Genomic DNA, 23,527 nt, shown 5'->3' with positions numbered 1-23,527 from the left:
CTCTCTCTTTCTCTCTATACTCTCACCCAGATATGTGCACTTGCAAAAGAAAGTGGTAAACAGAGAGAAATTTTTCGAAAGGCTCATAAGGAATCTTATCAGTATTCACCTGAATTCACAACACAACTCGCTCTCAAGGCGCCGAAATTGGCACTAATTCATCTGACATGAATAGGTGCTCTGTAGTACTGATGTGATTAGGTCCTCAAAAGCACCAAGGTTGGTACCTAGCCCTCTAATTTGTAAATGTGGTGAAGCTGCAGACTTTCAGCTGCACGGTGAGCTGCTTTAAATGAACTTTTTCTGTCGCTGTATTGCTGACTGCAGTGACAGAGGCACTCGCTTTGAAATTTGAATGGGATTATTTGCACAATGTGCGTTTCCAGAGAAGTTTTGAAGTTGAAGTGTTGAGGGGGTAAAGTGGAGGGCAGATGAGGAGCTTATTGGACCGATTACATAAATTTGGAAAGCTCAAACCAACAGGCTAGCTTTAGGTTGGATAGTGGAAATGAGATCCACATCGATAACTCTCACATAGCAATGGGTCATTTTACTATAAATAAAGGCATGCTTCATATAGCTGGACAGTTTGTTTTCAATTTGGTTTACTGACAGTCTAAAAATGCTTTTGGATTGGGTTATATAACATGAATGTGCGCATACTGACTTGCCATGTTTTTCCGGTTTGATCAGACTGGCCTTTATATGTGTTTTGATAGCGTGTGTGTGAGAGCGTCAACAACACGACATGTCTGGTTAGTTTTCTCCTGCAGGACTCTGTCTCCCTGTTATCAAAGGCAATATCAGATGACTGTAATGTATATTTAGCCCTGGGTATTATGTGGAGGACAGACACGTTCACACACACCGAAGCCAAAGAGCTCCTCAATAATACACAGCATCTTCTAAGAATAGAGACTTTCCACTCAGGCTTCTCTTCTCTCTCTGTCTCTCCTCCACTCCTCTTCACTCTCGGTCTGTCTCTCTTCCTCTCGCTGTCTTACTTCTCCATCCTCTCCCTCCTCTCTCTCTCGTCAGTCGCCGGCACATCAGCAGGGCAATGACGAAGAACATAACCTCTGATTGGCTGTTGGTAGTCAAACCTGCCGCCAGTCGTGACACTGGTTGAGTTTGCCGGGTCGCTGAGCTCCATAGAAAATGAATGAACTTCAGGCGATTGGCTGATCAAGTTGATGGCTGTGTGGGCGCAGTATAACTCTGTAAAGGGCACCTCAGCGGCAGTTGTTGCGGGGCAGAGGGATCGTTCGTATTCATTGCTCCTGCCTGGATCAAAGCGCCGACCTGTGGGTCACAACCCTGCTTCTCTGTCATTTTAGCTGCTGCTGGTCCTAGTGCAGCTAACCAGTAGTGTAGTATGAGCCTTAATACTATTGCTTTAATCAGTAAATCTCTGCAAAGCTTATGAATTCTTGTCCAAGGCCGATTTCAGACCTCTAGGATGCAGTCGTGGTAAATGTCAGATTTTTCCATTGGGGTTGAATAACCCTGGATTCTAATGGCGTGAAAAGCTTGAACAAATTTGGCCCTACCAGGCTTCAGCGCTGTGCTGCCTGCGGTTCATTTTAATACGTTTGACATTCTCCCCCTCCATCTGTGGGCTGTACTGTTCAGAAAGGCTGCTTCTTTCGGTCGAGCAGACAAAAACACTGCAAGTCAGTCAAGTTTTTACATCCCAATGAGCCTCATCCTATATTACTGTATGGCAGTGCCTCTTGAAAAAAAAATGTCTTGGGTTATTTCCTAATCGCTGTTCACATCTGCACTGATTCACTGTGAGTACAAAATGTTCCATGACAGACTGATGTCCCACCCCACACTTCAACTAGCAGACAACCCATTGGATGCCAGAGGCTCAGAGTCTTTGTTGCTTCATACATGGTGGCTGCCTTTAGCTTTTTATGGGCAAAGGTGCATACCAGGTAGTCAGACCGTCCTCTCCTAACATGGCCCCAAACTCTTTTTTTTTTTTTTTCATTTTTACTTTTTATTGACACTTGGAGTGTTAATGGTGTGTCAGATGGATGACTCACAGGAGAGGAATTAAGGTGAGCAGGGGTATGAGGTGCTGCAGCAGCTCTAACACACTCTTTCTTTTGTCATCACTTCCTGTTGAAAGAGAATGCCCATCACCAGCTGGCTGTTGCCAGAGTTGCAGCATATGTTTTTATTTTTTGCAGCGCTGCCCATAAACCTTAAAAAACATTCATGCCTTGCATCACTGGCACACACACACGCACACAGGCTGAGGAACATGTTTTTTTTGTTTGTTTTTGTTTTTTTTTTTTAAATATTGTTATGCTGTTTGTGTCAGAGGACTATGGGTGAGACTGGATAAATGAGTTATAACACACAAAACAATAATAATTAGCAAGGCACAATCTAAATGCCTTACTCTTGCATCATATCATGGAGAAGTCATTAAAAAGTTAGGTGTTATGTTTTCTCAGTAGTTTAACCATGTTTTGCTTTTTCATCGTTGTCTGAGCACAACAGTAATTCCTGTTTATATTATTGCACATAACTGTTTTCAAACCACAAGTGGCAAATGCACGTCTATTTTATGCCTGAATATAAATATATGTATATTTTTTTATAATTAAGAGTTTGTTTTCAGTATTTTGAATTATAGCCAGTTAATTTGGAGCTATGTAGTCAGTTCCTCCTCCGCTGTGCTCTGTCTGGTGGAGTTTCACTTTGGTTCTTCAGTTTTTAGCCAGCGCTTTCATTTCCTCAGTTTCGAGGGAACATCGGAGGGCTGAGCAGCCACTCACGCTCGCTTCATTTGGTTCACTTGGTAGTGGCACACCGTCAGACAAGGCGTTGGCTTGCATGGACGTGTAAGCAGAGGGCTGCTGTCTAGGCCGAGGGTTTTGAGGTCAAATTTGGACGAAGGGACAGTGCAGTGGGTTTTAAACCGAGCTCTTTGTTGTGTCTTATCCTTCCCTCTGTGTGTGTCTCTCTGTGAAACAGTTTTAATGTTATATTGTCTCGCTGTCTGGCAGTTTAGTTTAGTGGTGTGTGGGCTTGACGCAGGCTGTCACAATGGAATGCTGTTGTTGTTGTTGTTTTTATTTTAGCCGACATGTGAGCCAAAAGAGGGCTTGAAAAACTTTTGGCCAGCATCACCAGATTCACACTAATGCATGTGCACAGACACACAGACATGCACATATAGACAGGTATCTATGGTGACAGAAGAGAGAAGAGAACTGGCTGTGCTCCAGCAATGTCATTAACACTGTTAGCAACTGTTAGCTGCACTGAAACTAATGGACTCACACATGCACACTTATGGTTATTTGTTATAATCACAACAGATGAGGTGGACTGGATAGAAGAGGCGCCAATTAATCAATTAACCAATATATTTATTTAAAGTAGCCCCTCCCCCCAACCAAATGAGATGTGCCATCAGTAGATCAGTGTGTAGTGCAGATGTTTACCCAGGTAGGTCAGCGGGTGTTGCAGGATGCATGCGGCATGCAAAAATAACAACACAAACCAACTTGTCCCAGTTAGACATTAAAAAATGTTGAAAAGACCTCAAGATTTTGATGTTGGCAAGCTTTTATGTAAACAGGATTGTTTAACAAGGGCAGAGTGTAAGGGATTTGGATGTGTGTCCCGTCAGTGACCTCAGCAACACAGGAGAAGGCTGCTAGATCCATAAATATTGCTCTGCTGGGCTGCAAGGTGCGTACCTTGTAGTAATTTTATCACAGTGTGAGGCTGTGAAGAAGCTATAGCTGTGGCTTTTCTTGTACACTTGATTACTGCAACTACTATGCAGTAGTTTGCACCCCTCATTAGCAAGGGGAGGTGCAGGGCATCCTGAAATGAGTATGCCTGCTATCAAATTGGCAGCTTATTGTACAGCCTCCCCTCAAATCCCCCTGATGACAATGGGGAAGTCAAACACAGGCAGCAGGTACCTGTGCTGCATGTCATTAGTTGCTTCATTTCCTCTCGGCCCTTGGTGAGACATAACAACACGGAGACCCCTTGGAGAGCACGGGGGAAGCCCACATTATGATGCATTGTCAGCTAGTTGTACGCTTCAGTTCATTTCAGTGAGGAGATTCCTCGTGGAGATGATCGCAATACATCGTCATTTGAGGCCTGCATCATACTTTGTTTTTGAGATTCTGCTTCTGATATTTATTATTGTTGTTATAGTTCCTTGTGGGTAGGGTGAGCCGTTTACACTGAGCAATGAGTGAATTTGGACTTAGGGATGCTGTCATCATAGGGATATTGGTTTGTTTACTCGCACTGGGCTATCATTCATCTGCACATCAGAAATAATGGAAAACTGCAGGGTCTCATGGTTAATTTACACCTGTGGAGTTGCCATCATTGACTCACTCCCTCAGCCCTGGAAGGGTTGATGTCACCAAGTTCGCTTGAGGTTTTCAGACAAGTGGAAGGGCTAGTGTGATGGTGGAAGGGGCTCCCACCGAGGGCAAAACAGGGAAAGTCAACGAGGACGAGTCAAACCACTATTAAAGTCCAGCCCTGCAACAACTGTTAGAAAAAAAAAATGAGAGAGGAGACAAATGGACAGGGCAATGGCCTACAGGCTGACACACACACACACACACACACACACACACACACACACGTGCTGCCACAGTGTGTTATACATGTATATTTACCTGAACAGTGAAGTGGATTCCACCAGACAGGCAGGGTACACACACGCACACACACAGAAATACATTTACGCTGTTTGCCTGTTGAAAGAAAGAGGAAAAGAGGGTCAACACGGCAGCCCTGCACAGAAAAATAAAATTATACCACAGAAGTAGATACACTATAGACATTTTTACCAGTTAAGCGGATTTCAGACATCTGACGTTTAAGTACCCGAAGTCTTCTGAGGCTGTGGCTGAAATTGTCACCAATAGCACCCTGATCTACACTTTGAGGCAGGGAATTTGTCTGTGGAATCACTTTGAAGAAATTTGAAGAAAGGCTGTTTTTGTCTTTCTCTCGCTCATTTCCCTCGTTCTGCCTTTCTACATGGTTTGTTTCTGTGTTGCTCAGTGCCTTTACTGTGTAGTGCCCACATGCCAGAGGACTCAGTGCAATTTAATGCCTTTGTATAAAGCTTGCACCAAATTGATGGATTTGTCTGCACGTTGGTCTGTTAGATGTACTATCTATTGTTTTTTGTTCTTGGTAATGATGAGAACATGACAGGATGTGGGTATTTTTCACTCCACTTCTTGGCGAAGCTGTTGGTAACATCACAGATGATAATGACTGGCCGCAGGCTATGTGGTGTCAGGTTTCAGAAATGGCATTGCCAGACTTGATCATAATATCAAAACTGTCTGTTGGTGTCACCGTTTCACTTGTCAGTGGTGCTGTGGATCACAGCAACATTGGAATAACATAGCAGCTGCGATACAGTGGTGTAAATCCAGCTGCAGACACGCTGCCACTTGCAGTGCCATTTGTTTTTGTGTTGTTTACTCACCACAGCATTCCTGTTTGCATATAATTAGTTTTGTGCTACCTGAGTTTGATTTCTTGCCTGTTAAAGGGAGCTTGCCAGCAGCCCTTAGGTGGAGTTTTTGTCATATTTGAAGACTTAAGGGATCACATGGCCCAATCAAATGTTGCTAATCATGCCCAGCACTGCAGTCACATTTCATTCCCACGGGCTAACATGGCAGGAAGCCTGCTGGCACACACATCCTTATGTTTTTATGTTTGTATGCGGTTATCTGTAAAGGCCGTGCTCTGATGCAATATTATTGGACAACAATTTTGAAAACAGCTTTTATTGTCATATTTTGGTTTGTATGTAACCCAGACATAACTTCTTCCATGTGCCAGTTCCCTCTCGGTTCAGCCGTAAACAGCTACAGAGGCAGGGCAAGTTTATTTATACAGCAGCGTTCAGACACAAGGGAAAGTTCTTCACATACGTATAGAAATACATCCATTGAAAAGACAATAAGAACAGAAACAAAAGCAAAAACAAGCATGTAAGTGACACTGTGAATGAGTTTAATTACTCAGTGTATAAATAAAACTTGAATAAATAGTTAAAGATTAAAAATAAGTTACATATTTAATTTATTGGGAACAATAATGTTTTAAGACCTGATTTAAATGAGCTGTCAGTTTTAGCCGACCTCAGGTGTCCAGGGAGCTGCTTCACAGGTGGGGAGCAGAGGAACTACCAGCTGTTTCACCTTGCTCGGTTTTGATCCTGGGAACACTGAGCAAACCTCTCCCAGATGACCTGAGGGGTCTGGATGCTTTATAACGTACAAGCAAATCAGAGATGTATTAGGTCCAAGACCATTTAGCGCTTTATAGACCAGTAATAGGATTTTAAAATGTATCCTCTGACACAGGAAGTCAGTGCAGGGATTTAAGGACCTGTGTAATGTTTTCCAGTTTCTTGATGTTAGTCAGGACTCCAGATGAGCTGCATCTGTGTTAAATTTTTACTAAGGCCTGTGAAGACACCATTGCAATAGTCTAGCCTGTTGCAAATAAACACATGAACAAGTTTTTCTGCATCTTGTTAAGACAGAAATCCTTTAAATCTTGCTATGTTTTTAAGGTCGTTGAAGTAGTTGTTTTGAAAAATTTGGCAACCATTCAGTGATCGGTTCAATGCACTTAATCAGAAAATGTAAAGGACTGTTGTCATGTGGTGCACCAAGAAAGCATGAAGTTGCTGAAAAACAGCTTTTTCAAAGAGCTTTCCTAAAAAATGTAGGATCTGAGCTTGTAATTATTTATTACTGAGGCATCCAGATTAGACTTTGTTTTAATGAGTGATTTTAATAAGTGTGGTCTTCAGGGCCGTTTGGTAAAAAGCCTGACTGAAGAGAAATATGAACTATCTGTAGCACATCTGATGCTACGCAGTTAAAAACCTGTTCAACGAAGCTTGAAGACGGGCTGTCAAGGCAGGTCAAGGTATGCTTAAGATGTTGAACAATTTCTGTCAAGACTGCATAGTCTAGCGGGTGAAAATGTGCCAAATTAAGTAGAGTGGTTTTATGCAGAGGCACAGCTAAATGTAACAGAGTTACAGTTCATCTCATCCTCAGAGTTTTATTTTTGAAAAAAGATGCAAAGTCAGTGCACAACTTGGTGGACAGCACTTCAGGAGGGACTGATGCCAAGACATTCGCCAGTCTGTCAATGACACTGAAATAAACTGTGCACAACAGTTACAAAAGCAATTCATTTCATGAATGAGTACATAGTTTGTTGAGATGAAATACTGACAGTAGTCCTAACTTCTGTCTTGAAAGCAGATACAGAGTCTGGTGTTTGTGTTTGTAGGTCAGTACTGAAGGCAAAGATCTCCAGTGTCTCAAACAGTCTAACTCTGATGTTACTGAGCAACAGGACACTGAAGTCAGACATGGCTACCGAGACAATATTATGTTCTTATGTCATTAATGCAACAATGCTCAGGCAACAAGCTGTTGCCCTTGCAAATTGCTTCAATAGTTGAGCAGAATTTTTAATGCTATGAGAGAGAGTGAAGGAGAGAGTTGGGTTATTTTCTGTTAGTCTTTATCAGCATTAGACACATGCATGTGTGTGTGTGTGCGCGCGTGTGTGTGTGTGTGTGTGTGCACACGCGCGCATGCGTGTGTTTGTTTGTGTCAGCACCAGAGTGGAATATTCCACTGTGTGTGTGTGGGCAGGGTCCAAATTTACAAACTCGAAGGTTTTCAGAAACCTGAACAGGTTTGTACAGTTTGTAAAAATTGCCTTTTGCTCTGTAACAACACAGGCTCTCTCTCCCTCTCTCTCTCCCTCCCTCTCTCTCTCTCTCTCTCTCTCTCTCTCTCTCTCTCTCTCTCTCACACACACACACACTCCCTCCCTCTCTCTCTCGCTCTCTCACCACACTCTGTCTATTTCTCACGCATGCTGCTTCTCCTATGGGGGTAAAAGCCCAGGGGGTGAAGGCACGCACACCCAACCACAGACACATATGCACACACGCGCGTGCGCGCGCACGCACACACACACACACACACACACACACACACACACACACACACACAAACTGTTCCTCACCAATGGGGGCAGGCCCCGGGGGTCAAAGAAGCAGGATGCAGGTAGGGGGTGCAGTAATGTGAGATAGAGTAGGGGGTACTGTACTGTTGTTGGGGGCTCAAGTGTGTGTGTGTGTGTGTGTGTGGTGGCAGGGAACAGTCAGTAACGTGACTCCTGTGCAGAAGTAGGCCAAGGTTGCTGTCAGTGACTTGTCAAAAACCTCAGTGCATCCAGCTTCAAATGCTCAGACCTTCTGCTCACACGCAGTCAAGCCATGCACGGCCCCGCTGGAGCGCTCAGGGGAAACACAGTTAACATGCTTATTAGAACGGCAGTCTGTTATTATTTGTTAGCATGCCAGTTGACAATAGCAGTCTGTATATACCGGAGTAGCAGTTAAGAGTGTAAGTGTATCAAGATATGGAATGCCTTTGCTTTGAATAAACTTAATGTTTGGTTTTCAGCATGACATGTTTGTACATCAGCCATCAAACCAATAAAGTAACTGATTGCAGGTAGGTGTTAATAGTTGTTTGTTTGTTGTTAACATTAGCTGGTGGTGCACGGCTGATTGATTCTGACTCTAGCTTAAATTCTAGGAAATGATAGAGTTGAATGATCAAATCCATAAAGGAAGCGCTCACGCCACATTCAGACAGGAAACACTTCTGCGCTGAGACACAACAGTTGCGGTTTCGGGGGCGTTGCAGCCACCACAGCACACAACGACAGAGATAACTCAAGGCGCTGCTCTCGCTCCTCTCATGCCATTTGGCCAGTCAGCGTAGCCTAAATGATGGAATCGATGACAGAAAGAGCTGATTCTGGAGAAGTCTCGCAGCACATCACTAACATCAGATATCTGGTTAGCATTAGAAACCATCCGTTGTGTGTCTGTAGCTCAAAAGCACATTTCCTGACTCCAGCCTGCCACATTTCACTGGAATCAAGTGCAGCATACAATCAACTGTATGGCGCTCTAGTATGTATGGCGTGGCGTGGTGCTATAGTCTACACATGAATTAGTCTGTAGCTATCACAGCCTGCAAATATTACCTCTCTGGTCCAGTCACTTAAAGGGCTGTCAGGACAGGGGCTTTGTGCTGAGATCCTGACTTTGACCTTAGACTTAAACCTCCTTTTGTGGAGGTGAGAGAGTGAATGACTGAACTGAGGAGCCCTTGAACAAAACAGGCTGCAGAGGCCTTTAGAGCCTTAATAGTCCACTGACATGCTGCCCAAACAAATAAAGATCAGTCATTGAAAGTGCTGGTTTTCCTTTTCCCAGCAAAATGTGTGCTCTGACAGTGAACCGGCAGCAGTGTGAATGGTATGTGGGCCAGCTAACTAGCTTGCCTGTTAGCTCGCAGGTCTAAAAATAATCAGTAGGATGACTGGGCTATTACTGGCTGCTAAGCTAGTTGACACAACACGACAACACCCGATGGACTTCTCCTCTCTTCTCCTCTCCTCTCTTCTTCTCTTCTCTTCTCTTCTTCTTCTCTTCTCTTCTCTTCTCTTCTCTTCTCTTCTCTTCTGGGCTTGTTTTCAAAACGAATTGATTTTTCACTGTTATAAATGACTGTCTCTCTGTGTAGTGTGATCCAGTAAGTATTAAACAGTAGGACATGCCACAGACAGCAAAACAAATGATAGATGAAAGTTTTTCCTCATACGCAGATAAACAGCATTTTCCAGTCAGCCTGAGCAGCTGGATGGTCCCGCTGAGCCAGAAACACCAGGTGTGTTTCAGGTTAATTTGTGGCAGGGACAGGTTCAAGTTTGGGATGATAGACATACCGGGTCAATGGCAAGAGGGGATTGTGGAATTACCTGTGAGGAGGTCTGCCTTTGACACACACTCTGCCCACACTTATGGAGGACAGTCACACATAGTGCTCATTTAAAATCCATTTAAAAACAGGGTTAAATACAACCAGCGTACTCAAATATCCTGAGGCATGCTTTGTTTTATGTGTCTTTTGTAGCTGTTATCATACCTGCCCAGCGGCTGTGGTTGAAATTTAGTCAAGTTGGCTCCACAGGCCTCAACGCATACAGACATGTCTGTCAGTGTGAATTGTCCCTGTAACTTTAACCTGGATGAATCAATAATGATAAGTAATTACAGTATCTTAACCACTGCTGATCTATCTTGATCACATTATTTGATTTACTCACCATTAATTATTGGTCACTTTACTCAACCACCTAATAAATATCCAACCTGTTGGCTGGGATGACTGAGATGACTGTCCTCAAGCTGCAGTTCAGTGATTTGGAGCTGAAGCTAAGACCAAAAAAAAAAAAAAAAAAGAAAAGAAAAGAAAAGAAAAAAAAAAAAAGCAGTAAAAGTTTAGAACCTAAATTTGGAAATAAACCTATCTTATCGGACGGCTCAGTCTTATTTTGAATGTATTGAATAGACCTGCACCCACTCAATGGTGTTTTTCAGATATCCCTGGTTTATATTTAGCTATTTTGTGTGTGTGCTCTTTTCTATTTTATCTTGGTGAGACTACAAATACAGAAATGAGGAAGACTGAAAAAACTTACTCTAAAATGAATACCTTTTTATTTTCATTTTGAGAAGGGGCAACTAAATTAAAGGACCAGTCTGAAGTATTTTAACTTTTCGCTTACAGTTTTACATCACCATTGGTCATTTTCCAGTGGTTTGATCATGTTTTGAGATATTAGTCATTTTTCTCTCATGTTAGTTGTTTTTCAGTACAGCCTAAATATTTTGAAATCTAAACATGAGTCACTGCTGTAGAGAAGAGGCTACCTTTACCGATTAAAATCAATCAAGTGTTCTGGTCTGTTGCTGGCAGAAGTGTCTTGTTTTGTTTTGCCCGTTGCCTCTTAATGGGCTGCAGTTGGCAGAAGGTGGATAACGACAGAGAACATCAACTATGATCTTTGCACGGTGTTCCCAAATCCGCACAGTAATATGAAATACTGACCGAAGCTTCTTTCAAAATGTCACATTTAATAACCTTATATTAGCATTCTGGACTAACTTTGCAAAAGGTGATTGTCGGCTTCTTGTTCGTAGTGATGCTAGATCACCTTTACTGAATGAATTTTACACCAGCTCGTTGGTTTTTGGAACGGAGTTGGTGTAGATGAGCATGTGCGGGATGGCAGAGGTGATTTCACAGAAGTACAATCCAACTTGTAAACAGCATTCACATTTACATCCAACTGGTAAGTACAACGAGGATTTATTTTCTGAAAGCACCGATATGTCTGATAAATATCTGGAAACTGGCAAGTGTCAAAAACAAATAATTCCAACTGCATGGTACTTTTATCATCCAAGGTTTTTATTTTCACACCAACAAACCAACTCGACCTGGCATAGAACTGGCATAGAATTTGTCAAATGAACGATTTTTGATGCAGACTTAAACAAAATAAGCTTTACTTTAGTCTTGTTCACTTACTTTGCTTTCCGACTGACACAAACACTCGCACTGTGGGATTTTTTTTTCCTACCTCTGCCTCTTTTCCCACATGACCTGAACGCAGCATTAGGTTAGACTTGTTAGTTAGGGAATGAATCCAAGTCAAGAGAAGGTCCTTACAAATACTGGAATGTGTTTGCATGTGTGTGTGTGTGTGTGTGTGTGTGTGTGTGTGTGTGTGTGTGTGTGTGTGTGTGTGTAAACAGCAGGTGTATTACATCATATTCATACCAGCCAGTATGGTGCTATAAGCTGTGTGTGTGTGTGTGTGTGTGTGTGTGTTATGAGTAAGAGATTTGTCATTGGTTCTAGTGCACGTTGATCCACATGTGCCCCCCTCTCTCACACACACACACACACCCCGCCCGCCCACCCCCTCCCCCCACTCTGCACTGCAGCAGCACTGCACCATAACACACACATCCTGTCTCTGTTTTCTTCTCTCTCTCCCATTCTCTCTGTCTCTAATCCTTATCCCTGCCATCTGCTTCCCAAACCTGGGAATACGGTTACCCTGGATGGGAATATCATCTACAGAGCGGGAATACCGGGAATACTGAGGCGTTCGTGTCTGCGCATGCATGGTTTTGTGTGTATACATATTCCTCCGTGGATGTGGCTGTCCTAAAACTGTCATCTCCTCTCAAACAAGTGTGTGTATGTGTGTGTGTGTTGACTGAAAGGTCTCCAGTCACTGTCTCTGTAAAAGTCAGAAGACCCAGGGAGAGACACAGAAGCTAAACGTCTGTCACCGACATCTTAATTCCCTGAGACACACATACTAACTCACACATGCATTAACAAAAAAAAAAAAAAAAAAAAAAAAAAAAAAAAAAAAAAAGAACCACTTCCTGTGTGTGCCAGCCATGGCAGGCCTGTGATCTTCATAGACCAGGAAGTACCCTCTGTCTCAGATCATTTGAGGAAGTTTTTTTTTTTTTTTTTTTTTTTTTTTTTTCTCAGTGATCACACACTTGACTCGAGAGGATTGTCACGACCAGTCAGATCCAGTTGTGACCACTTCCCTAAAAACAGTTAGTGAATGTATAGCAGCTTCTTTTTCCGTTGGGAACAGACTGAACTGAAATGAACCTGTTCAGCCCCGATCACAAGCACTGTGTTGTGTAAAGTGCGATAGTAACCTCCTATAGCCACTGGGAGCGGCTTCATATCTGGAGCTTACACCTCACTGCCTTTTCATCTGGGCCTTCCTCCTCGACTGGAAAGGTTTTCTTAGATTTCATGGACAACTGAGCCCACAAACTCCCAGATGGTTGCACATAAAGACACGCATCAGACCACTGGGGATTTTTTTTTTTTCCTCTAATGGTCACTTCTTTTTTCTGCAGGCAAAAGAATAGTTGTTTTTCTCTGCAATAGAATATGTTTTCTTTCTCTGTTTTGCTCACCTTTTCTCACACACACACACTTACATACACACTCTCACACGCACAAAGACCCATAGGCCCCAGCAGCATGTGAACTTGATCCTGAGGTCTGCTGCCTTGTAATCTATATCCAGCTATATGGGTCAGTACTGTCTGTGTGTGTGTGTGTGTGTGTGTTGCATGCATGTTGTGCTTTGTATTTGCATCTCTGTGCATGTGCTGCGCTTGTGTGTGACTGCAGAAGTCATGTCCAGACAACCTGATGAAATGCCAATGGGGTTTTAGAGACAGGATCTCAACTCACACACACACACACACATACACACACATTTGTTCATGTGCTGGGCAGCAGCTCCAACACCTGGGACTTCCAGTGTTTCTTCTACCCATCCAACTCGACCCCACGCCTCCCCCAAAGCAAACAGAATATTTGATTTATGTTATTTACCTAATTTATGTACAGTCTGTATTGTGTTTTTTTCTGTTATTTACAGTTAGTAAGCTAGTTTCACTTCTCTCCTCTCCTCTCTGGTGACCTGTTACCTTGTGTTTCATCAAGTTACTTTGATGTTACATGACTGTTGTTACATTTCTGTGAGTGCAACAACAGCTTCCCGACAAGAGCAATTTATAAATGTAATCTGATGTTGACCCCAAATGTTTGAAATTCAGGCCAAAATATCTGCGTTTTTGAAATGCACCCAGCTTGTAAAACATGACTCCTTTTTAACTGTGTGTTTGTTCAGGTCCAAATGTTCTGTAATATTGTATTTAACTAGGTTAGTATCCCCACCCCAGTTCAGTTTCAGTTTTAAATGCCGGATAAACAGGTGAATGAAATGTTGTAATTTTTTTCTTCTGGTGATGCAACCAGCCAATATCACGTAGCGTCACTGCTATTGTTACAGTTTTATAACCATTTACTGCTTGGCTTATAAATATATCTTAACTATAAACACTTTCCTGAGAAACAATAACAGTACAATGATCAATTTATAGTATTTAGTTCCACCGAGCGTTATATATTCTTTTTAGCAAATGCTCACCACTGCCCCCTGATGTCCACAAGACTGTACTGCACTTTTTTTTTCATCCACATAGTGTTTTTTTTTTTTTTTCTCTCTCCGATGGATGTAGTTTGCCTTTTACTGTCTCTTTAGCCTTTGGAGGAAACAGAAAGGCAGCGTGTTAGAGAGAGAAAGACTGACCTTGCCCTTATTTCAGGTCAGTGAGACAGGTAATCTGGTCTGTGGCACAAGAATAAACACTCACTAAAATAGACTAGGACTACAGTATGTGTGTTAGTCAGTGTGTGCGTGTGTGTGTTGATCTGTGAGACACAGATGGCGGAGATGGTGGACTCTTAGTATGTCCATGACCTTAAAGTAGAGATGCACTGATATCCATTTTTCAGTTCCGACCTGCTTCCGATGCCTGAATTTGGATATCTTCCGATACTGATACCAGAGCTCTTATTTCTTGAATATTTTTGTTATTATTATCATTTTTGTTGTTGTTGGTATTATGTGTAAGGTTACATGAGGCTATGCTAAACCACACAGCAATTCTTAAACTGTTACAAGCTCAACCAGTTCCAGACTAAAGGCCTTTGAACATGGGCGATGAAAATTGCCTTGCCTTAATTCCTGAGTTGCGTGCGCCTGCCCACCTCCTCGAACAAATCTGACTCGTCCTGAACTTTTGACAGCGAGATGGAGAAATTGGTCACCCAGTTGACCACTCAGCAGACACTAGGTGTGTTATGTTTTGTCAAGCTTTACCATCAAATGATGGAACGCACCAAAGTCAGATCCGGAAGCCAGCGCAGAATGTACGCCTGCTCCCATAATAAAACTAAACGGATCGTCTTCCTCTCACTGTCTCACGGCTCTTCTGCCCACAACCCAAATTCGACTTCAAGGTTTACTTTCCAAGTGGGCAAATTTGTACATTTGTAAGACATTCTACCTGTTTTTTTAGGGCGTGCACTGTTTGTGTTGCTTCTCTGCTGAAGCACCATGGTCGTTGTAATGGTTACAGCGTGGTTACAGCCTGATGTAATTTAAAATCCCTTCACACAGGACACAGTAAGTACAGCAGAGCAGCAGCGTGGAGCCGCATGCAATTCATCGCCCATCTAAAAAGTCTTTAAAGGTCCAGTGCCAGCTTCGCCTGTGCATGTAACGCATAGAATTCTGGGAGACAGAAAAAAAAAATTGCATTACATATTTATGATTCATAAAAAAATCAGACCATGGAATCTGGATCGGTTCGTGGATCAGTAACTTCAGTTCGATATCCGATGTGTAAATTACATCACTCTTGACACCCAGTACTGATATTGGATCAGATCAGTCCCAACTCTACTCTAAACTCTGCAGGCATCTCCTTTGCCTTGGTTCTGCCCCTGTTTCCCTCCCGTCCTGTCTTTATTCATCTCTTTTTTTTTTCTTCCTGTCTCTCATCTGAAACAAATCAAGCATTCTTCTCATGTTTTTTTAAAATTCCAGTGGATTCCACTTCATTTGAATAACCATCCCCCTTCTCTCTGTCCGTCTCCTCTGTCATTTCTCTCTCTCCTTACCTTCCCCTCTCTTGTTCGTTCTCACGTGAGCCCGGTGTTTATGTTGCCTCCCAGAAGAAGCAGAGGTGTAACTCTATAGCAGCAAGGCTTATGTTGTGGAGACGCAGGAAGAATAAAAACATGGTGCCTAGACCTATAATCAGATAGTCTTCACTGCTTTGTGTGAGTGTGTGTGTGTGCGTAGGAAAAAGAATGGCAGAGATGCAGGCCAGATAGGGAAAGGGAGAAAAAGACTGAAAAGAAGAAAGAGATGCATGGATGGGTAGCGGCAACATCAGTTGTTTTGATGTTGTTTTTTTGGCCTTGTTTTCGCTTTGACCCGCTGTTTTCCCTGTTTAAAAATCACACACAACCACGCACCCATACTTACCCACATCCTCTGCACAGATCCGCTGGAAAACTACACACTTGACACACACACACAAACACATATATTACACAGGCACAACCACATGCACATACTCGACACACTTAGACATGCACTTATACACCAAAATAGACCTGGACCTGGTTTCTGAACCTCACGGCTTGTGCCTGATTTATCGAGCCCGGCAGGTAAAGAGCGGGCAAACATCTCAGTGCGAGAGCAGATGAATCACGCGCTCCTCATGTTTATGAAAGTATTCAAACGGACTCGGCCACTGTTTTCGGCCAGGCTTGAACTCTGAAATCCCGCACTGTGTTAGCTGCTTAGTTGGCATGTTTAGGCTTGTGGACCTCCACTCCAGTGTTTTGAAGCATAATCCCAGAACAATGAGATAGTTTCAGAAAGCAGTGTACTTGACAGTGGCGGATCTAGAGAACTTTACATACCGAGTGGCAAAGGGGTGGCATGGAGTTTTGGCACGGTGACGCATGTGGGTGGGAGGGTTTTCATCACCCCATCATCAGAGAGAGAGAGATGCTTTAAGGATTATGGCATTACTGGAAAAATACTCAACTATAAACTACACAGATACTGCTCCTTACTGTTCTACTCCAACACAACAGCCCAACCCAGTCAGAGTCCTAATAGCCTGCTGTGATGGCTCTTGTATTCAATTAGTATGAGTCTAATTGTTTAACAACACTACGTTACACATATAACAGAAAGAAAGTTGCCGCTAACCAACAAAAAACATTGTACTGATTAGACATCAAGCATTGCTAGACTGGAGTTTGTAAAAAAACAAAGAACTACCATAGCATGAGGTCCAGCTGGACGAGTAGCAGAGATTTCTTTAACCTCTCTCTCTCGCTTCACCTGTCTCTTGGTTCCTGTCTCTCTGTCCATCCGTCTCTCTGTCATTGTCTTGCTCTCTCCCTCTATATGAATCACTTGCTTCTTTCTCAGCGCTCCCATCTCTCTCATTTTCATTTTCTTTGGCCCGTCCTCTGATTTTCTTTTCCCTGAAAAAACTGGAGACATCCCAATTTTTCTCCTTTCTCTTAATATTCTCTGAGGCTCAGATTCGAGATATAAAAGGAATCGCAGGATTAAGGCAAGGCATGTGACTACACTGCAGGGGTGCATGACTAATGTGGTAACAAACTACTGTTATTTTAGGACATGCCAGGTTACTGATTATCTTTGATTTCTATTTCTGCTTCTATTTCTTTTTCTATTGGAATAGTAGCTTCGTTCAAGTTTATATTGAGCTCCAAATCACACAGCCTTTTGGCAGTAGAGCTGAAAAGAAGCCTCTGTAGCACCCGTTATGTGTGGTTAAAGTTTTACTGTTTCAGCGACAGCAGACTTGTTTACTGTTTTGGTCACCACAGTCAAGCAGCTACTGGTTTTCAGCTGCAAGAATCTTTACAAGCTCCTTTTTGAAATTCAAAAACTCACATACTCCCATCATGCTTTATATGATCCATTTTTTGTTATTAGCTTCCCGCACACCAGACTCACTGCTACTACTGGCTGGGCCACTACGCACATAATCATTTAATGCTGCTTTCACTTGCACTTGGATAACAGAGTTGCATTCACTGAAACTTTTTGTTTTGCAAATATACAACCCACAACAACATCTCTTTTTTTTTTTTTTTTTTTAATAGTGTCAGAAATTGGGGTAGCAGCTGGAGTGTCGAGGTTTTTTTTTGTAGGGTGGCAGCCCATAGATCCACCACTGATACTTGACAACTAATATCATGACTGGTATAATAATGTATAATATGCTGTATCATGTGTATAATGTGTTGCACTATTCAGTAGCTTGCATATGTATTCTACTCTTTATTTGGTAGATAGTACATGTATCACTCTTTAATGCCATTTTGCAGCTCATATATTGTATTGACTCTTTATACTGTGTAGCAGGTTGTGTGTGTCTTCCTCCTACATGGTGTTTGTTAAGCTGCATGTGTGCGGGAACACTGAAAGAGGCGTGGCTAAAAAAGAACATTTTTCCAGGACAGTACACTCTCACCCTGTTTTTGTAGATTCCCACTGAACCATGTATTTTTAGTTCGATGGTGAACAAGCCGGAACATTTGCCTTTTTTTTTTTTTTTTATTGCCCGTTGTGATGTTTACTGTGGGTTAGCGTGCTCTCTGTAGCGGCGGTGGTGTTTCTCGTGCGGTCTTCCACCAGTTTGAAATTGATATAGAAGATAAATAGTGTGTGTGTTTGCAGGGGGCTCTTATGTAATATACCACAGTCTATGGGGCCAGGTGAGGAGGGGGCACTGCATGCATGCATGTGTGTGTGTGTGTGTGTGTGTGTGTGTGTGTGTGTGTGTATGAAATATGCATGACCATCTTGAGTGCGGCATGAATGTTAATGGGGACATGTGAGAGCGCAGGAGAAGGCATAGAGTGCGAGACGGGGAGAGGAAAACCGAGAAAGTGAGAAAGAGGCTGAGAGGCAAATGTATTTTTGACTCCCCCGGCTCTCTCTCTCTCTCTCTCTCTCTTTCAGCTTCGTTTTCCCAGTCTCATCTTTCCCCATCCTTCCATCTCTTTCTACCTGCCAACCTCCACTCGTTTGTATCCCCTCTCCCCCTCCCATCTGCTCCCCCTGTTTCTGTTTTCCTTTTCAGTCTCTCTCTAAGAGGCTTGATGAAGGTTTTAGCACTGTTATGATTGTGTGTCATTCACGTGGCAGGCATTAGTGTGTGTGTTCGTGTGTGTGTGTGTGTGTGCTTGTGTGTGTGCGTGGGTGGGCTGGTGTTACGGAACGTGCCGTCTTTATGTGTTATAATCCAGTGGTGGAGGTCTTTACAAATACAAACATGCAAACACACACACTTGGAATGTACCTCACACTCTTACTGAAAGAAATTCTATTGTGCATGCAGCGTGTCATAATTACTTCCGCTCAGAAATCCACTCATAAATACATAAATACCCAATTTCTAGGTATTTTAGTTGAACTTCCACTCAAAGCCCTGTTGTCTCTCTCAGGAATGTTTTATTTATTCATATGTAGGATGAACATTTCTGCCACTTTTCATGGAAAGTAGCAGAAAGGATGACAACAAATACATTTAGTCTGTCTTCCTCTGTGGCTCTCTCTCTCTCTCTCTGAAGGCCCTTGCTCCTATTATCTCCTCTCTCTTCTCCTCTGTCTATATATATATATATATCTTTTCTTCTCTCGGTCTATTCTCAGAGTAAAACAGAAGCCCATTTGAAAATGTTCCAGCTATTGAAACACACCGTTTGATTTTATCCCTCCAGTCCAGTTAAAGAGACTGCCCGAGTGTCTGGGAGGATGAATCATGCGCTTCTTATGGGAGTTCAAAGCAGTAAAGACTGCTGAAAACACTTTCAAGGTCAACCCCCTAGACTTTTAAAAACGTGTTATTTTCAAAGGAACCGTGTGTCTCAGTGCCTTCAGATACGTACGATTATTTGCCACCGCCTGCAGTGTGTCCGCATGTTGTGTTGTCCTAAACGACACACAGAAGAACAAAAAACACATGTCAAAGCAGAAAAGTGAAGCTAAACTTGACTCTAGTTATTCTTTGCTTGATATGACTGGAGACAGTGATGTAGGAGATTTGACTTTGATGTGGGTGGGAACAGCGAGACCTTCCAAAACAGTGAAAACCTCCAAATATAGGTAGTCCTTCAGACTGGAAAGTAAACATTTTTTCAAGCGATGCATGAATTTTGAGGCTGTTAGACAGTGTTTAGGTCCTGAAGAGAGCAGATCAGCCAAAGACACAGACATGGTAACCAGCTAACCAGGTATTTTTATGGCTCAGCAGCAAGTTAGAATGATCATGACATCAATCCGCCATAACTGGAGATTAAAGTTATGTTTCAAAAGCAGTGTCACTCCTGAATTAGCCTATGTGATGTGAGGATAAGTCTGGATTCATTAAATGTTTCGACAGTTTCAAAACTGTAGCATTTTAAGAGTCGTAGTCCTATTTGTCGTCCATTTCCACAAAATTCGTATTCCGATTTTCTCCACAAGGGTTCAGTCGGATGAATCAGAGAACGTGTAGCTACATCTGATCGAGCCACTGATCTGACCTCTGGATAATTAAATTTCTCCACATGTTCACCCTGTAAAAACTTATCTTAGCCTTAAGGTCATGTTTGTGCTGGCATAGTTACGAAAAATGTTAAGATTAAAAAAAAAATCAGCCTCTTGAGATAGATTAGAAGAGTGACATTTATTGTAAGATTGCATTAGAATACACAATCCAGGCCATAGCACAAATATAGGTCCAAGTGAGTTTCAAAATATGTAAATGGTGATATGGCTGGGGACATTTCTCTTTCAAAACCAGTGTGACTTACTCACCTTCCTACTCTATTGACCGCACGCACCGGTGGGAGTTTATTTCTCAAGCAGGCAGGTTCTTGAAGGAAAATATTACAGATATTACCGGCAGCCACACACTGGAAAGAGCTCTCATCTGGCCCCATGAGACCAAAGCAAACAAGAACCTCACTGATTTCTGATTCTTAGAGAACGCCGTGGGACCGCTGCCCATCTTGTAAATTGCTGTTTGCTTAGGAAGATGAGTAGCTGTTTGTTCTGGATAGGCAGTGTTCAGCAGCTACACCCAACCTATTCATTATCGCTCACGCTTGGATGCTCCCGTGACACTGGTGCACCAATAGAAACACAAATTGTAGTTGTTTGGTCAGATGCAGCAGTGTGCCAAATAAGCAGAACACAGGCTTGGATGTTAACTAACTCTCAGGTCTTCTCTCTCTCTCTCTCTTTTTTTTTCTTCTCTTTGCCCGGGCTGCCACTGACGAATGGAAACGCGGATCTCTCCACCTGACCAATGGAAACACCTGCTTTCTGTCTCCACGCTCCTTCCTTCCTGGTTTCTGCTCCCCGCGGTTCCTGTTGGCTGTTGGCGGTGTTTCCTTCAGATTGATCAGCCAATCGATGGGGATTTTCAGAGGAGCTCCGCCCACCTACACTGCCTGCCCTCCACCCCCTCCCCCCTGCAGCCTCTTCCTCACGCCCGCCCACTCCATCACCCATCCCTCCATCCAGCCCTCCATACATAAATTCAATATGACTCTGGAACGTACTGAGTGGTCATCTATATGGATTTTTACTGCTTGCAACAGACAGTAAAAAGGGGGAGAAACCTCAATGACAAATAAGCCATAAACACACACGCACACACACACACATACACATACACACACAAACACACACACACACACACATACATACATACACGCACACACACATACACATACATACACACAAACGTCATACCAAATAAAACTGACATTATTTTATTTTCAGACAGAATCGCACATTCATCATCAACACTCGAAACACACGGGCGTACGTGGGAATGTACCGCACACTCTTCCTGTGAGGAAAAATTCAACAGCTTCCTTCATTTTGGGATTTTTAAGAAGGCACTGCAGAGCTTTTTCTCGCCTGGGGGAAAAAAAAAAAACAAAGACGACGACAACGACGACAACGAAAGGAGGATTAAAACGTGTGTTGAATTTGAAAACTAATGTACTCTTGGAGAACAACTTGTTTGCGGATTTTTTTTTGACTCATACAGATCAAGGAATACTGATCTATGCTAGATAAAAGATACACTTTTCTTAATTGTTTTATGTGTCTCGACCTCTTAGCAGGATCAAGCTCTACATTTTTTTGTTACTTTGCAAGGAGACTCTCTGTTACAGGTCTGTTTATTTTATTCCAGTGGTATTAGTACTCCTGTAATTGTATGATTACTTCTATTGATGTTAGTAATACACCCTACTAAAGCTGTTATTTTTCTTTTTTTACCTCCATCAAAGCAGTAATAAGATACCTACTATATAACAAACAAGCTACCACAAGCAGTTAAGTTACTACTTGAAGCTAATATCAGTTGTAACTAAGTTACTTTTAGAAAAGTTTTATTAGTTACTATTAGAAATTTAGCACTCGTATCTTGTGGGACAGTGGTGCATTTGATCATTTTTTTTATCACTGTGTCTGACTTCCAGAAGAATTCCTAGTGTGATTGTTTCATCTCTGGTCGCTGCAGGTAAATTTTTCACAGTTTTTTTTTTGTTTTTTTGTTTTTTGTGGTAGAGGGGTGTGCTTGTTTTCCATTGCGTGCATGCCCTCCGCCATGCCTCCCCAGAACACAGAGGCTGACGCTATGCAGGTCGGATCTCTGGTGGGTGGGGTTAACACCAAAAGCCCCATGGGAACAGGCTCGGAGGAGGGGAAAGGAGGAGGGGGAGGAGGAGGAGGAGGAGGAGGGAAAGAGACGGATGGATCAGGAGGAGGAGGAGGAGGAGCAGGAGCGGGAGGAGGGGAGGAGTCTGTGAGCGAGGGATCGATTGAAGGCATTCCTCTGAGGAGATGGGTGATGCACGGGGCCGTGATGTTCGGACGAGAGTTCTGCTACGCGATGGAAACCGCCCTGGTGACGCCGGTACTGCTGCAGATAGGTGAGGAGAGAGTTCACACCAACACACACTGGTCTGCTGTGTACATACTGTGTGCACACAAACAAAGACACACACACTGTACATACTGTATGCACAAACCCACACACACATAGACCTGTATACATATGCACATACTTGATCAAAAATTAAAGCCCCAGTCAGCAATTTGTGTCACAGCTCAGCCGTCACAAAACAGTCAAATTCCCTATACATTCAATACAGTTGAGTCCACACAGTCCACAAATTACTGTGCAAAAAAATTGGAGGAAGCTGTTTCTAGAAAAAAATCTGCTTTTTTCATAAAATGTTTGAACGCACAAAATTAAGAAAGAGAACATTGCAAATGCAAAATGGAGAAATACTGTCAAATAATATTAAAAATCTTTTCAAGCAGAATTATAGAATAACCTCATTTACCCCAAAGGCCAGACGTTACAAAATAGTGGAGCAGCCTATTGTAATTATCCAGATGACACACAAACTCTGCATAACACTCAGACCAGGCAACTATGGACATTCTGTCAAATACAGTGGTGGAAAAAAGTTTTCGGACACCCCATTCATTGTGAAATATTGCATTAAGAATCACTCTTAGGTCAATTCAAGTCTTCAAGTGCAATTTCTTTTAGTACAGTCACAGCCAAAATATGAATCAAATCCTAAAAAAGCCATTCAAAACTTAAAATTGATTGGGTCCTTAAAAATACATTAAAAAAATTTTGAGTATTGGGTCATTTTGGTACCAGTGATGAAGGTCGTTCTTTATATTAAAAGACACAATTTTTGTTGCCAAGCTTCGTGTCTTTATAAAGCCAGCACATTTGAAAGTTCTTCAGACACAAAAATGGCTAAAACAAGGAACCTAACGCAGGAAACACGCCTGAAGATAAAGATTGTCAGCCAGGAAGGGTACAGCTGCCGCCAGATAGCCAGGAAGTGCAGATGCAGTCCTTCAGCAGTTGGATCCACTCTGCAGAAATACAGACGAACCAACAGCTTGGAAGACAAACCAAGATCTGGGCGTCCAAGGGTTTCTTCAGCAAGAAATGGCCGCATCCTGATCTGCATGTGCAGGCAAAACCACCGAATGACATCACAGGAGCTTCAGCAGCAGTGGTCAAACCAAACTGGTGTCCAGTGTT

General features: G+C 42.6%; 1 protein-coding gene across 1 annotated transcript in view; it reads left to right on the top strand.

The window, feature by feature from the left end:
* slc45a4a (solute carrier family 45 member 4a) overlaps window positions 1-23,527 on the top strand; it is a 68,108-nt gene that overhangs the window by 5,642 nt on the left and 38,939 nt on the right. Inside the window, exons 3-4 of the mRNA XM_030063042.1 lie at window positions 20,835-21,623; window positions 22,021-22,385. Of these exons, the coding sequence (XP_029918902.1) occupies window positions 22,049-22,385 (337 nt within the window). The 5' untranslated portion in view covers window positions 20,835-21,623; window positions 22,021-22,048. The remainder of the gene's footprint in view (window positions 1-20,834; window positions 21,624-22,020; window positions 22,386-23,527) is intronic.

Source organism: Myripristis murdjan, chromosome 11 (assembly GCF_902150065.1).
Source record: "Myripristis murdjan chromosome 11, fMyrMur1.1, whole genome shotgun sequence".
In the NCBI taxonomy this organism is placed as follows: Eukaryota; Metazoa; Chordata; class Actinopteri; order Holocentriformes; family Holocentridae; genus Myripristis; species Myripristis murdjan.
This window is presented reverse-complemented; position numbering and strand designations above follow the sequence as displayed.